The sequence below is a fragment of the Ylistrum balloti genome, unplaced genomic scaffold, assembly GCF_031769215.1.
Source record: "Ylistrum balloti isolate Yb309-2 unplaced genomic scaffold, AGI_CSIRO_Ybal_v1 Utg371084, whole genome shotgun sequence".
In the NCBI taxonomy this organism is placed as follows: domain Eukaryota; kingdom Metazoa; phylum Mollusca; class Bivalvia; order Pectinida; family Pectinidae; genus Ylistrum; species Ylistrum balloti.
This window is the reverse complement of record NW_026782598.1, coordinates 311,405-326,904: the sequence shown is the minus strand read 5'-3', so window position 1 is coordinate 326,904 and position 15,500 is coordinate 311,405. Positions and strand designations below refer to the sequence as shown.

General features: G+C 34.9%; 1 protein-coding gene across 2 annotated transcripts in view; it reads left to right on the top strand.

Annotated features, from left to right (window-relative positions):
* The first annotated feature begins 522 nt into the window (after positions 1 to 522).
* Positions 523 to 15,500, top strand: part of LOC132560591 (helicase domino-like) — a 56,233-nt gene continuing 41,255 nt past the window's right edge. The window contains exons 1-10 of one of the 2 annotated variants that reach the window (XM_060225252.1): positions 523 to 1,277; positions 2,293 to 2,392; positions 7,346 to 7,523; positions 8,437 to 8,581; positions 9,481 to 9,666; positions 10,436 to 10,576; positions 11,024 to 11,219; positions 11,491 to 11,564; positions 11,869 to 12,027; positions 15,219 to 15,339. In XM_060225252.1, the coding sequence (XP_060081235.1) occupies positions 792 to 1,277; positions 2,293 to 2,392; positions 7,346 to 7,523; positions 8,437 to 8,581; positions 9,481 to 9,666; positions 10,436 to 10,576; positions 11,024 to 11,219; positions 11,491 to 11,564; positions 11,869 to 12,027; positions 15,219 to 15,339 (1,786 nt within the window). In that variant the 5' untranslated portion in view covers positions 523 to 791. Of the gene's footprint in view, positions 1,278 to 2,292; positions 2,393 to 7,345; positions 7,524 to 8,436; positions 8,582 to 9,480; positions 9,667 to 10,435; positions 10,577 to 11,023; positions 11,224 to 11,490; positions 11,565 to 11,868; positions 12,028 to 15,218; positions 15,340 to 15,500 lie in introns of those variants that run through there. The other variant, XM_060225253.1, reaches the window with a different exon arrangement.

Here is a 15,500-nt window from a genome sequence, read left to right as displayed (position 1 = left end):
AACAAAATGGGTTGGTTACCAAAGCTGAAGGGGATTTAAAGACCTTTGAGCCGTGACTCTGACCCAACATAAATTTCCAGTAGTAACCTTGATGATGTTACTATTGGGAACAAATTAATTACTTGGAGCCTTGATAAGAACTGAAAGTCATAGTAAAAATGCAGAAAATAATTTACCCGAGTTCAGCATTTTACTAATAGCAAATGGTTAGCACTGAAGTTCCTAGTCACTATTTAAATTATGCTAAATTGATACACCAAACTTAACCCTACCTTTCATTTTTGGTTTAAACAATATTTTATTTTCAGATTTTCATTTACAACATACACATACACAAATTATAAAATTGAAAATGGATCTGGCAACAAGATTATAAATCTTATATTAAGCCATCTCCATTTTTATTAGAATTGAGTTTGAATTTGTCATATATTTTGTAACAATATCATTGTTAACTCGTTGTGAGTTTGAATTGCCGTAGATAACACATAATAACATGTCTGTTATTAGGTATAGTTGGTGTGATCAGCCCTGGCGTCTCCAGACCAGTAACTGGACCGTTTGCAGGTGGTGCCACCACTGCCCTGATCAGACAGGCAGGTGCCACTCCCTCAGGACCCGAGTTGCAAATTCCACCAACACTGACCCTGGTGACGGCGACCACACCCAGCGGGGCCCCGGGGGTGGGGACCTTAAGCGCCAGCGGAGCCACAGTGCATCATCATGGTCTAAGCCCTTCACGGGGGACCCCACCAACCCCTCGAGCCAACCTTCAGCAACCATCTCTAAATATGAGCATTCAACCAACCGGACAACAACAAACTCCAAAGACTATTGTTGGAGCAGGCGTTACAGCGCCAACTTCTGCGACAAACCTAACCATGGTTGGGAAAGTTCTTCAGGAAACCAAACCCAGCATAACTCCACTTGGCCTCACACACACATTTCCCAACCTCACAGCACTAGCTAACCAGTCGGCTATGGGGCCCTCTCCAAAGAAGAAAGTAAAGGTTGAGGAGAAGGCACCAGCTACAGTAGAAATTGCCAACAACAGGAAACTTATTCTTGACCAAAAACACCGAGAGATGATTGAGATCAAAGAGAATTACATTGAGTACCTGACTGAACTGTTTTTCCTCCAAAATAGTGGTAATATGATGGACTATCATACATGGAAGAAGCGACCCACACCTCAGCTTGTACACTTTTTGAAGTCTGGAAACCTAGACAGCGATGAGGAAGATGATCATGGACAGGAGAGAAAGATCAATAATGAGGTTCAATGTTCATCAGTATTTTTAGCCCAGGGCTATTTAAATCGCTCTGCATCCATGGTCTGTTGTCCATCTGTCAGTAAACCATTTTTGTTATCACTATTTCTTGAGAAGTACTGGATGGATCTTTCTCAAATTGCATATGTAGGTTTTCCCTTGGTCCCTAGTTGTGCCCGTTTGATTTTGGGACTGATCAGAAAAACAAAATGGCTGACGGGCATATATCTTGAATTTTAACTTTTAAAGTTTGTTATCTCTATTTCTTAAGAACTACTGTGTAGATCTTCCTCAAATTTCATAGATAGGTTCCTTTTGGTCCCTAGTTGTGGCCGTCTAATTTTGGGACTGATGAGAAATACAAAATGGAGGACAGACGGCCATCTTGGATTTTGACTTGAAAGTGTTATCGCTATTTCTTGAATACTGTACTGGATGGATCTTTATCCTAAATGTCATATGTGTATTACCCTGTGCCCATTAGATTTTGGGACTGATCAGAAAAAACGAAATGGCTGACAGGCAGCCATCTTGGATTTTGCCTAGTTTAGGTTGTCATTGCTATTTCTGCAAAGGAATTCTCAAATGTCTTATCATTAAGAGCAAAAAGAATGGAAAATATTCAACTTTCAGAGAGCATATAAAGATCAAACAATGGTGGACGCCAAGAATCCTCTGGGATCTCTTGTTGATATAAGTGCTTGAAGAGCAAATTTCCATTAGAAAAATAACTTCAAATGCATTACTGATTTGTAACAACTGTGTCTTAAGAAATTGTTGACAAGTACTTCTTTTACCAAATGATTTCCCCCTCTTATAAACTTGTTAGATCTTAGATATTGTCAGTAATAGGAAAATGGGATATGATGGCAACCCTTCCCTTCTTTTCTTGACAGAAACTATCCGTTTACCAAAGTGAACTTCTTCATTTTTGGTTTCCATAATAATGTTTATTTGCTTTGTAAAATAAGAGTGGTCATAACAACTCCACTAAGGTTATACAAGATTGGTTCTATTTTAGGTGAAGGTAATTACATGCAGTGGAAGTAATGTTCCCCTGGCAACACCAGTTGCCATCTCCACCACACTACCACCATCAGTGGCTGCCCTGAATCAGCAAGGTAAGGTGTTGGCTTTTGTGGCATGGCTTGTACACTAATTGTTAGGCTTCGAGAAGAACATTTGACACTAATGGACCAAGATTAACTTGTATAATGGAAGGGTGAAACTGTATTCAAGAAAAGTGTTAACTGGATTATTCAATGGTTTTTAATGTGATATCAAATGAGTTCAGCTGTAATCTTAATTTAATGGCTTTGTTGCTAGATTAAGGCTTAAAAGATGCAATAAGTAAATAAAAACTAAAACAAAATTAAATTTGCTGCTAAACCTTTGCTTGCTGCACCTCCATTTGATGTCTCATATCTTTACCAGTGTAGGTTTAATATTTTGAATTTCAAAATATGATTTTAAAACGCCAGTATGTCTTCGCTGAGGGACACCAACTGAGATTTGACTTCTGTTTAAAGTCACAGGTTTTTAAATCTGTGATTCAGCTGAAGCATATGATCTCTTGTGAACTGATATCTAGATCTTGTCTCTGTGTTGGCTGACACTTGTGATCAGATATCTCTTATTATTTGTCTAGATATTTTTCTGCATGATCAAGCTTCAGTAATGCATGTTTATATAACACTTAAAAACCTACAATTTAGTATCTACACCAATTATAGATGGGAAGCATCCAAACAGAATTTCACAAAATATCAAAAGGACATATAACTATACCACACCAGTTTTTTTTATGTAATAAATCGACATAGTATTTGCATGTTTAAAAGTACTTGGCAAGACTAGGGCAAAGAGGCTTTGTTTGTGTATTTGGCAGTATTAAAGTGATTTTCCCATATGTTATTTCAGATTAATTTCACTTTTTTTACCAAGATACTTTGATAGATTGTGTTTGTCATTTTCACCTTTATGCATTTGGTGTTTTGATATAGAAATGATTATAAGTTAGACTGGAACATTAATTTGTCAATATTCATTGATAAATGACAGCAATTGTTGTTGAGGTTTGTAAACTATGACTGATTGTATGTGCTATCGTTTTTACCAAAGAAATAATTGGTTAGCTTATGCTTGCATAGCAAAATAGCTTATCGGCCAATGTGATTGAAAGCAGAATGACTTATTTTTTTCCAAGATTTATATAGCTTCATATCACAATGATGACGTTATCTTTCATGATTCAGTGCTTGAAATGTTGCTAGCTGAAAAACATACACAACTGATGACTTTTTTTAGATGATATTGTATTGTTAGAATTTTCATGGATATTTTGCTGCATATTTATTTTGTGTTATTTTTACTTACATCCTTGTACTTATTTCACATCATATTATCAATTGTCTTTATTTTTTTTATTTCATCTGACTAACAGTCACCATTTTCTATTTTATTGCATAATGGATGACATATCAAGGCCAATGTATTATCAATTCTTAGTGACTCTAACTTAGTATCTAAGTTTAGAGTGGAAAGTAAAAAATGAATTGATAGAGATGAAAACCTGATACTAGGTTTGGGAAAGATGATAGATCTATGACTATAATTTCTGATTCACAAGGGGCTGATTCAATAAGGATGACAGAAGTGTTTCCAATATTTTCAAAATGTCTATAAGATGAGTGATTAATTTTATGATAAAAATAGATTTTTATGTATAAGATGAATTGATTTATTCTTAACTTAAACTTGATTGGTAATTTGTTTTATTGGAGAACATAAGTAATTAACATTCACCAAATTAAATCTTCTGTTTACATTTTTGCTGTACAGGCCTTGTGATTTGATGTTGTCTGCTTCAAATGATTATATATACACACTGTGCCTTCTGTTCATTTTACTTTTTTTATTTTTGCCTGTGCTCGGCTCACTGTGGATTGTAGCAAGTAGACTGTTGTCCCAAACCTTTCTTATTACCCTGCCTGTCATCATCTTTAGTTAATTATGTGGTTCTTGTTTCTTTAGCCTTTACTATCAATAATCTACAATCAGTACATGTACTAGGGGGTGTGGATTTAGCCTGGGGGCTTACAAAAATACAATATTGGTGTGTAACCTGAATGGGTGTTGTGGCTTTGCATCAATCAAGTATAGCTATATTTGCGGTAGATGTATTTCAAGATTGCTATGTTAACAAAGTGCTAAATATGCTATTATTGTAATATAAATGAATTAAAAACAAACAAAAAGTTAGTCTGCTTTGGTTTATAAAATGTGTGCATTCTTTTAAGGAATGAAGTTTGCTTGTAATTTCTGGACAGACTATGTTTATTTTTCTGAAAGTGATATATGATTGAGTCAAAGGTCATTTCATAATGTGCAGTAGTGAATGAAGATGAACTATATATTACAAATCCACCAACTTTTACTGTATCAAGGGTCTAGCTAATTTACTGTAGCACATTTAAGGTGTATAGCATTCAATGTGTCCATATAAATATAACAGCCACAGTTTTGAGAATTCATATCTATTATCTGATATGTGAAGAAGACCACCAGAAGATTGTCTTCAATTTGCAGTTTATATTGGCCGCCTTGTTGAACGTATAGCCTATGCTTTTGATACATTAATATTTGTCATGTGTGAATAATTTATCATTTTAGCACATTTTTAGTTGTGGCGCTTGCAAATTTAATTTAAAGCCAAGACTACTCTGATTTTCATAAATGATAATTATGCTAGTCCCTTGTAACAGTAAATCAATATTTGATTGATACAATTAAACTAATCCCTTGTTACAGTAAATTGCCACAGTAATTCAGGTAATTGATTGATATGATAATTCAGGTAAATTATTGAAATGATAATTACACCATTCCCATGTTACAGCAAGTCAGGTAATTTACTAGTCCCTTGATACAGTAAATTGTCACAGTAGTTCAGGTAAATTATTGATATAATTAATCTAATCCCTTGTTACAGTAAATCAGGTAATTTATTAATATGAAAATAATATAATTAATTGAAAAATTTGTATGAAAGTGACTTAACATTACTTTAGTCTCTTGGTACATTAACTAAGGCACCAATATAAACCCATGTTACATTTCTCAAAGTTAGTGAATGAGGTGGTGTATTTTGGTGCTGCAGGTTTTGAGACTCGGCGGCCGGGAGGTCGGCATGGTATGGTGTTTGGCCATGTACAGCCGGCTCTGGCTTGCTCCTCGTCCTCCAGTGTGTCCTCCGTGCCACACACTTCTCCCATCTCCTCTTCCTCTTCCTCATCCTCACAGTCCACAGTGGTGCCGGCACAGCCTCACACGGGGCCAACGCAAACAGGTGCTCACCAGTTTGTATAGAACCACCCGACCATTAAGTTGGGGTTCAGCCACCTCCACAATAGCTATAGCTTTTTAACTTTGGCTGGTTTGATTCAACTGGGCAGGGCTTTTTAAAGGCAGTTGATATTTCCATATGCAAAATTTTGTATACATCCTGTAAACTTCCTGTTGCATTCTAAAGACTTTCCAGATCCACACAGATTTTATGGAAAATCTTGAACAGTAATTAAAAGAAAATCCCTCATAAAAAGAAAATGCCTGGTTGGATCAAGGCATCCAGTGGTTATGGTTACTGTGAAGATGGTTCGTTAATTGCATTTATAATATCATTCATTCCATCATAAATGTTGTAGTGCACTGACCAAATGAAGTGTAATAACGAAGTCAATTAATTTGATATTTACCTTTCATTAGTTCAATAACAGGTCAATACTTTGCAGGAAAATATTTCTGAATTTAATGAAACGCTAGACTTGTCAAAATAAAATGTTTCCAATTTGATCTAGGTTTCTGTTCATGATCTTCTTGCAACAGAGCATGGTGGAATGAGATTGGAACAATAGCTAGCATGGGACTTAGTACTGAACTGTGTTTGAGGTCTTGTTCTGTGGCATGCTTCCATACAGAACCCTCATCTCACTTATACATTACAGTCCTCTAAATGTAAAATCCATTGTCTTGCTAATCTGTTTGTACTCAGATAGGTTAGACATATACCAATTTGTTGATTGTTGTCATTGAAATGATGGGTTCGTATGAAGGAATGCTTAAGAACAAATAATCATTGAATTTATCCTCTTTTTCAAAAATGGAAGTGAGTTGATGGAACGTGTAATCTTTGGTAATAATTTCCAGTTAACAGTGTCGTTTCAGCATTCTCTTTTGCGTTATAGGTTGGTAGTCATTAGAGGTGTAAACAAATTGTACAAAAGTCAAATTAGATTCTTAAGTTAGAAAATTCTTAGGTGTTTCAATTTAAATCTTATAAAGAATAGTACTTAAATGATTTGTTAGGAAACTGACATGTTTCCTCTGTATGGAAATTTTTTTCTTGTGACAACTTTTTGATTGCACCTCTAGATAATGAGTCACAGTCCCATGCTACAGTCTGAGCCAGCTTTTATATCATTTCAAAAGGATTTTCATTCCTCATTTTCGATAACACTGTAAAAATCATTGAGCTTGTTGCTAGTTACCTACAAGGCACTTTGTGTATATATATATGTCTATTTATATTGATTTTGTACAGAATCTAGTTGTATCTACAAAGTTTTTACTTGTAATTCTTTCCTCTTTGTTTGCAGGACTAATTTTTATTGAAATAACTTATAAAAGACAATTGTCAAAGCAGTCTGGTTGAAAATAAATCTTTAATAACTACTTTTCATTTCAACCAGAATGTTTGGTTTTATTACAGAAGAATAGTGAAAGTAGGAAGACATATTTTTCCTGCAATACCCCATCCCCCCCCTATTAAAAACCCTCCAAAAAATCAGGTCTTATCACAATACACAGCATTGGTTGTGAATTTGGATAACCAGTATACCTGGGTAGGCATATTACTTAACATGAGCTTGTTGCCATGTTATTTTGTCTTTTTTTGTTCTCTTCTGACTGAGTAAGCTTTTTGATTTGGAAAAATATAATTAACTTTTACTGAAGTTGATAATTGTGTAAAGAAACCTGGAATATTGGGTGTTAAATATCTACTTTCTGATATTTAGCACCAAGCCAGAAAACAGCTGCTAGTACAACCACCAACAGCACGACAACCCTAACAACATCCACAGTGGCAACAGTGTCTATGCCACAACTACAAAGTCAGATGTCAAAGGCTGCAGATCCAAAGACACCTGTTGTGCACACTACACACACAACCAAGGCCACATTTACCACAACAACGTAAGTGTTACAGTTATGATTCAAGAGTTTTTGTTCAATTTATGTGGATCCAAGAAAGATAAAATTAATTTTCAGAGGATTATTTTTGCCGAGCAGTATAGATACTTGGCTGGGTCAAGTTATGAGTCTCTTCATTAGAAAACATTGTTTGTATGGTAAATGAAGAATACACTTAACATAAAACAACAGTCTGGTCACAATTAATACTCTGAGAAATATCTAGCATCTTGCATCAAATAATGACTGAATGAATTTTTTGAAAATTTAATTTTGTGCCTTATCCCAGACAAGTCTAAGTATACATATCAGATATCAGAAAAAAAGTCTCTGATTGTCCTGCATATCCTGCGCTATATCCATTAGACAACTAAACTATTACATTACGAGATGTGATGAAACTGTCTTGGCCCACCATTAGACTTTCCTATGGTGTGCATTTATGTTCTGCTTTAATATGTTGGTCCATGTAAACTGTCTGAATACACAGCATTTTGTGCATTTGCTATTGGATGAGAGCTTTGTTATCGAGACATAGAGTCACCTGGTCACTCCCATATGGTGTCGTTGGTGCTAATGTAACTCGGAGATAGACTGCAGCTCTATGCGCCGGTGCTCTTTTGTAGAGTGATCGGTCACCAAATTGCTGGCAACAAAATACCATCAGTATTAACAAATTCTTTCTAGCATTTAAGGTAATTACAGTCTGCAATGATTTTAAAAAGACTACTGGGTCTCAAATAGTCAACTAATTTTTGTATTGATATTGGGCATCTTTTGCCAGCAATCGAATTTAACAAGAACAAGGTCTCATAGAAAAATTAAAATATATTATCAGCATTGTAATATTTCATGGGAACGATTTTAATTTCTTGGTAAAACATTTAAAAGAATATGTTCTCTGTTTCCTGAACAGATCAAGTCAGCCAATGCGCATGCCCAAATCTCCCCCTACCTCACCTGGTGGAACAGCCCGCCTTCACACACGCCAGCACACAATATCCAACATCTACGATGGTTCAATCGGCTCACAGGAGGCCATAGTGGAAAGGGCAAAACAGGTAGGATTGTGTTAGGATTTCAAATTTCCAGTATTTTTGGTTTTATTATATGATCTTCATTTAAGCTTTACTTGTGATGTGATTTTCAATGCTGGAAAACCCTTTCATGTTATTTGAACTGGCATTAAAGAATACCCAGGTTTCAATTTTAATCAATGGATAAAATACTTTCACTTTTCCAACTTCAGGGGTAAAACATTATTTTGTTCATTCTATGCTAGTATATTTATTTTCAAGCATGATATAGAACTACCTTTTGTTGACTTGTGATATTTCTTAATCTGATAAATGAAACAAATTCAAAATGGTTGTTACTTATTTATTCAATGTTTTTACTCGCCAGTGCTTTAATGTTAGAAAGCTGTAAAATTTATAAAGCCCCTAAGGTAAACTGTTTGCACAACCTGTCGTGGCAATCGCCGACTTAAGATTGAAACATAATCAAGAGTCATTAAAAGTTTTTGGGTCTAGAATGGGAAAGTCCTTGATATTAGGCATTTTGGCAATTATGATCATACAAAATTTGAAAGGGTATTTGGTAAAGTGAACAGATGTTAACATGAATGGGGAAATGAAAATGTGCCTCTGTAATGTGTACATATCATTTTATTATCAATGCATATTCCATCAATTTTGAGGTGTAAACTATGTTAATATGCAGCTTATTTGGAGCACTGAATACCACTCTGACATCAGTAAGGTCTAGTTTGTCTGGTCACTTGCTGTACACCGTTTGTAGTGTGGGAGATCAATCACAATTCTGCTTCCATGTATGGTGAACTGATACCATTAGTGGCAATGGAAATTGAGACATCAGTAGCCCACAAAATGTGATGTTTGTTTAATTGCAATTACAGAAGCATTCATGAGTTTTGTCATTGATGTAATTTCTTAACCAGGAGGCACAGGTGATGCAGCGTGTAGCAGAACTTCGTAAGGAAGGACTGTGGTCTTCACGACGGCTGCCAAAGGTACAAGAGCCACCACGAAACAAAAGCCACTGGGACTACCTACTAGAGGAGATGCAATGGTTGGCAGCAGACTTTCAACAGGAACGCAAGTGGAAAAAGGCTGCTGCACGAAAGGTGTGCATGAATTGCTGGAAGGCGCTTCCAGATGTAGACTATACCATTGCAGGGATATTGGCTTAATTTGCTATGAACCATTAATGTTATGATTAAAAAGATCGTGAACCTGAATATATTAGGATCATTGTACTACCACATCTATGAATCAGATATATTCTTCTGAACAGGTTTACAAAGGTTATTACATTTCAACATCTATTTCACCCCAGGACTGCCAGAATTTTGATTTATAATTTGAATAGAAATATGAGGCAGGAAATTGAAGCATGGATAGACATGTTTGTTTTGAAGTCAGGTAGATGTTCAGCTGGAATAACTTTAACATATAATAACCCTATTTTACTCTGAAACTTGGCCAAGCATTTATAGATACAAAAACAACCATAGCAAGATAATGTTAATAAAAAAACAGGGATGTTTTAATCATAGGGGATGGATATGTAGGAATAGACATTAAAGTTATTTTGTTTTAAAAGTGTAGAGATTATGAGGTCGAGACATAGAGTCACCTAGTCACTTGTCTGTAGTGACTTTGGTGCTAATGTAACTCGGATATAAAAGCAGCATTTTGCCCTGATCACTCTCTTTATAGACTGATCAGTTTCCTATTGGCTTGCTACAGTTTCTGATCAAGTCAATGATTCTTTAGATTGCTAAGTAGAAGAAAGGTAGAAAAATTTACTGCAGAAGTAGAAAAAAGTTGATTTATTTTACACAATATTGCTAATATTGAAGTAATTCTAAACTTATATTTTTGTATAACCAGGTGGCAAAGATGGTGTCCAAGTATTTCCAGGACCTTGAGCAGAAAGAGATCAGAGCAGAGAAGGAGGAGGCACAGAAACTAAAAAGAATAGCTGGACAGATAGCCAAACAGGTCCGAGAGTTCTGGACAAATGTGGAAAAAGTGAGTTTGAAAAAAAAATTTAATACCTGAACAAGTCCTAGAATTTTGAACAGGTGGAAAAGATGTATTTGATAGAGTTTTGATAGCTGAAGAGGTCTGAAAATTTCAGACAATCTAATGAAAAAACAATGCAAATTCTGTATTTCCCAAAAATAATGAGTTTATATGGTGTTGAAAATATTGAATATGGAATGAATGTCAGACAGCTTAGTTTGGATGTCTGGGACCATTCATGTATGTAGACAAAACACTTTGTTGGCACTTAATTTGTAACATTTCTGGCAAACTGGGAGAGACCTTCAAATATTAATGTTGGCTTGAAAGTCTTAGTTGAGGTTCATCAGGATGTTCTGCAGATCTGTCCTTACTTCATAAATGAACAACTCTGGTGAAACATACACAAAAATGGCTCAAGCTATTAGATTTAACCTTAATGTCATCTTACAGGTTGTGCAATATAAACAACAGACAAGAAATGAAGAAAAAAGAAAGAAAGCTTTAGATCTACACCTGAATTTTATTGTGGATCAAACAGAAAAATATTCAACCTGGCTTACTGAAGGCCTTAAGAAAGATGGCAGAACGGGATCATCTGGGGGGTCATGTGCCACTACTCCTGAGCACTCAAGTGATTGCGGTGATCGTAGGTATCTTCAGGGATTGCCTCTGGCTAAAATGTTTATATGATGAAAATTTAATATAGAATTAAGATCACTTATTTATGTAACCAGTTGTTGTTAGAAATACTTGGATTAAAACATTACACAATTTAAGTTGTATTTCAGTTTGTCATTGAACAAATATGAAATTTGTTGAGTAGACTTCTTTCCATATAAAATCTTCAGAGAGGTTATGCTGTGTTTAAAATAATTCTCTGTAGGGATGTTTGATTATATTGCTTTTTCGTTATTTAGATGAGTTTGAACCTGAAGCTGATGAATCTGATGATGAGGAAACAATAGAAAAAGCAGAAGCAGATATGGATGAGGTAACGTACACAATAAAGCAGAACGCAGTAGTTAAGCAAATAGTAAAACTTTTGAGAGTCCAAAATTTGGAATCGAGTTGATGAGATGGTACAAATATTAAAACATCAAAAGTTGTTATAATTGAAAAATATGCAAAGAATTAATTTCCATTCACCATGCTTTATCTGCGACATCAATATTTGCTCTATAGTAGGTGATGTACTAGCATTTCTCGCATTCCTCTATCCCTGAAGTAATTTGTTGAATCTTATGTCGTGGAATACTAGATGTTTATTGTTGATGACACTTCTTATTTGGTTACAGACCTCAACCCAGGCAGAGTTAGATGCACTACAGAAGGAAGGGGAGGTTCCCTTAGAAGAGCTGTTAAAAACACTTCCCCAGGAGGTATTGTCTGGGACAGCTAGTCTTACTCAGGATACAGAGGATGAGGCTGATGATGAAGGAGATAAAAAGGACAAGGTACACTAAATGAAAGTGAAGGGGTCCCCGCAATTCAGAGTATCATTTGCTCTACAGTCTTCATAAAAACTGAATTTTAAATTATTAAGGAGACTCCAGGGCTCTCACACCCAATTTTGGGACTGGGGCCCGGGGCCCTTCGAATTGGGAAAAATAATGGTGTTTTCCTTAGAATTGGGAAAACTTCGGGTCTAAATTGGGAAAAAAAGATACCATTTTGCATTGGGCCCCAAATCTGGCAAATCGAGAGCCCTGGAATCCTTCGATGTAGAACCTCAATTATGCAGAAGTTTCCTTTGTATGCTTCTACTTACAATTGGAAACTAAAATATTTGGAGGAACTTTACAAAGTATCATTTTTTAAGGGGGAGTACCATTGAACATTTTTATTTTTGAAAGGGAAACTCTGGATATTTACTTCAGTATCAATATTCTATCTACAGTTTAAAGACAAAAAATGTTGAAAGATTGTACAATCATGTTTTGCTTGAAATGCCAAAGTATCATTGTCATGATCACAAGTATGCTTATTTGATGCTTAAATTGCATAATTTTGAGCATGTAAGTGAATATGAACATTAACTACCAATTTTGGTGAATAGAAAGCTGTGAAATTACAATAACATTATTTTTTGGGTATTTTAAAATAATAATGATAAATAAGCGGATTGTGAGTGGAAAATTTAGAACTGCTCCACCCAAATCGGAGATGTTGGTATCTCTGTAACTAAAGAGAATTTCAAAATAAAGATGCAAAAAAATGGGAGTTATTCAGTGGTAAAGGCAAATTTTCAAATATGAATTAAACAAAAATGGGAACATTCTTTAAAATTGGTGTAAATTTGTTCAGACAGGTGAGATTGATATTTTTGAACAAGGGTTTTTTTTTTCATTTTTCAGTGACAATAATTTAGATTTTAGCTAACTGCTGGTTAACTCTAACCAGGCTTTGAACAACTGGGGTCTTGTTACAGTATATTTAGCATGTCTTTGGAATGTCAAATATATTTATAGTATAACTAAGGCGTGATTCCCCAGACAGATATGGAAAAGCTTAGGGTTCTCTTTTTTTTTCCCTCATTCAGACCCAATATGTGTTTTGATTCTTATTTAATCAAAGATATTAAGACAAATTGATAGAATTAGTTTTACAATTGTTATAAAGATAATCATTAAATCACTTAATGCTGTATAACCCTGAGCCGACAACACTTGGTGAAATTTTAATGGAAGTTGTATAATTCAGCCATATTACCAAGTGGCTGGGTAAAGGACACTAGCTATTTTGCAACACACATGTTGATTAAATTTGTTACAGTTGTTATAAAGATTATCACTTAATGCTATAAAACCCTGAGCTCACAACTCTTTGTGAAATCTTCAATGATCACCAAGAGAACACAAATCCAGGGGAGATAAATTCCTACTTAAAACACATTTATTGCTGTTTTTGTGCAATTAGATTTACCTGAGGTAGGAAACAACACATTGAGACTCATGTCCTGGCAAAACTGAAGGCACAAGCAAAGTAATTTGATTGGTCTAGACTGGGTTTCAGTAGAAAAAAAACTGACCAATCACAGACACATATGTTACTTCAAAGATTACAAAGGAGTAAGACCATATGCAAAAGTCGGAACAACCAACCATTATTTTACTGCCAGATTTGTTTGATGTACTTCAAATGGTCAAATTTGTCTTCTTTAATTCAAGAGGTTCCCCACATAGAACCTTAAGTTTTGCCATGAGTTGTTCCAGGGGTGCAGAGAGCAATAGTGTGCATAACCCATGGAGTAACGAGGATGGTAAATCCTAATCAAGTTTTATAAACTGTTTTTAGGGGATTTTTGCAATCATTTTGCTAAATGTAGAAATGAAAAGGTTTAATTTTTCAGACTTTTTCAAACTGAAATGAATTAAACTTGAAGAATTAAAAGAGATAACATTGATCATACAGCGATATATAACTTTGCAAAAGGAAGATGTATTGCGTAATTTAACTGAAAATTTAAAAAATTCAGCTATATAACCTAGTGTCTGGGTAAAGGACACAATAGCTATTTTGCAACACACATGTTGATTAAATTTGTTACAGTTGTTATAAAGATTATCACTTAATGCTATAAAACCCTGAGCTCACAACTCTTTGTGAAATCTTCAATGATCACCAAGAGAACACAAATCCAGGGGAGATAAATTCCTACTTAAAACACATTTATTGCTGTTTTTGTGCAATTAGATTTACCTGAGGTAGGAAACAACACATTGAGACTCATGTCCTGGCAAAACTGAAGGCACAAGCAAAGTAATTTGATTGGTCTAGACCGAGTTTCAGGAGAAAAAAAACTGACCAATCACAGACACATATGTTACTTCAAAGATAACAAAGGAGTAAGACCATATGCAAAAGTCGGAACAACCAACCATTATTTTACTGCCAGATTTGTTTGATGTACTTCAAATGGTCAAACTTGTCTTCTTTAATTCAAGAGGTTCCCCACATAGAACCTTCAATTTCGCCATGAGTTGTTCCAGGGGTGCAGAGAGCAATAGTGTGCATAACCCATGGAGTAACGAGGATGGAAAATCCTAATGATATATTGAAAGTACTTAATTATTTGCAGTTTGAACAAAGATGGCCCCCATACTTTTCAATCAAGAGTTTTATAAACTGTTTTTAGGGGACTTTTGAAATCATTTTGCTAATTGTAGAAATGAAAAGGTTTAATTTTTCAGACTTTTTCAAACTGAAATGAATTAAACTTGAAGAATTAAAAGAGATAACTTTGATCATATAGTGATATATAACTTTGCAAAAGGAAGATGTATTGCAAAATTTAACTGAAAATTGAAAACTTCAGCCATAACCTAGTGACTGGGTAAAGGAGACAATAGCTATTTTGCAACACACAAGTTGATTAAATTTGTTACAGTTGTTATAAAGATTATCACTTAATGCTATAAAACCCTGAGCTCACAACTCTTTGTGAAATCTTCATTTTTTACCAAGAGAACACAAATCCAGGGGAGATAAATTCCTACTTAAAACACATTTATTGCTGTCAGTGCAATTAGATTTACCTGAGGTAGGAAACATTTTATTTCTTTATACATTGGTTGGTTATTGGTTTGAAGTATTATGGTATTTACTTAAACTTAACATTCAAAGTCTAATTGTTGATTGTTGACAGGATGATGAGTTTAATGCAAGTGAGGAAGAGGAAGTGGATGTAGAAGAAACCATTGAGGAACAGGAGAAACTAGACAAGAAAATTGACTATAGCAAGGAGCTGGAAGATCTACAGAATGAAGGTCAGTTGGTTGGACATTTACATGGAAAGCCATGCCTGGGGGTTGTGATGCAACCTTAAATCGTCAGTTTTTGCTTAACCAATCACATACAACTTATTTTTCATGACAGCATTGGTGATTTGTGAAGTCATAACAGTATTTTGACTTTGGTTTGATTGATA